The sequence below is a fragment of the Dendrobium catenatum genome, unplaced genomic scaffold, assembly GCF_001605985.2.
Source record: "Dendrobium catenatum unplaced genomic scaffold, ASM160598v2 original_scaffold_256181, whole genome shotgun sequence".
Taxonomy (NCBI): Eukaryota; Viridiplantae; Streptophyta; class Magnoliopsida; order Asparagales; family Orchidaceae; genus Dendrobium; species Dendrobium catenatum.
In genome coordinates this window covers 1-1120 of record NW_021574580.1, presented here as the reverse complement: position 1 = coordinate 1120, position 1120 = coordinate 1, and the positions used below count along the sequence as shown (strand labels likewise).

General features: G+C 43.0%; 1 protein-coding gene across 1 annotated transcript; it reads right to left on the bottom strand.

The window, feature by feature from the left end:
* Positions 1 to 418: 418 nt before the first annotated feature.
* LOC110093609 (dof zinc finger protein DOF3.2) lies at positions 419 to 1114 on the bottom strand (the record flags this gene model as incomplete). Its single annotated transcript, XM_020818544.1, has 1 exon — positions 419 to 1114. A coding segment is annotated over one exon (552 nt), but the record flags the coding sequence as incomplete, so codon positions are not given.
* Between the last annotated feature and the right edge of the window lie 6 nt (positions 1115 to 1120).

Sequence of the window (1120 nt, the reverse complement as noted above, 5' to 3'; positions counted from 1 at the left end):
CAACAACATTTAATTGTAGTTAAAAACAAAATTTTGTGGACACAAAAAAATCTAATTTTTTTATTTGTTGTGCAAATTTATTATATTCTAGTGATTTATATAGTTTCAAATTTCAATTTGTTTTTTAATTATATTCAAATAAATAATAAAATATAATTATGACTCTTATTTATAAAACAAAATTTCATAAGAAAAACAAAATTGCCTAATAAGAATTAAAGAGAAAGCATAATTTACTTAAGATGATCATTTGTGCATAAGAAATGGCAAGAAAATTTTATTTTATTTTTTCAATTTATTTGAAGGAATGAAATAAAACATGGAAAATTAAAATCGATTATGAAATTTTAAAGCAAAAACAAATTTAGAAAAAACTATATCATTACCATTTAGAAAATAAAACTAAAACGTCACTCATATTCACGAGATTGGAGAAGAGAAGAGCCAAATAGAAAACAAGTGTCCTGCGGTAATCTGTTCCTGAGAAACACCCAGCCATAAACATAAACCCAAAACTGGAGAAGGCACCAAAACTTCCACATATCCACGAAAACGCCACTAACTAATGAACTTTCCTCTCCGGCGCACCGACACCGCCGGCGCCACCCTCCATCGGCGCTGAAAATCCCACATCCTTCCACACCGCCGTAGTTGCACCGAATGTCTCACCTCCACTATCTATCCGCCATGTGTCCCCCACGACGTCCTCCTCAAACAAAGATAAAGGCCAAAGCAGCGGCCCGGGACCAATACCAAGTCCAAGGCCAAGATCAAACCCGATCCGCTTATCCATTATCCCCTCGCCCAGGCCCGGCGGGAACCCAATCGGCAGCGGCGAGAATCCGACCTCGACCGACGGCGGCGGAGGGACGGCTGAGAGGGGCTGTGCAGGAGGAGGCGCGGCGGCGGGGCGGAGGCGCTTACGAGATGAGCCTCCGATGGGGACGTTACGGAGAGATCCACCAAGGGTCCAATAGCGACGGCAGGATTTGCAGAAGTGACGGGGTTGGGAAGTGTTGTAGTTGTTATAGTAACAGAACTTTGTGTCGCGTGAGCTGCAGCGAGGGCAGCGTTCTCGGCGCGGCTCGGATGGATCGGGTTCCGGGTCAGGAGAGTCAGG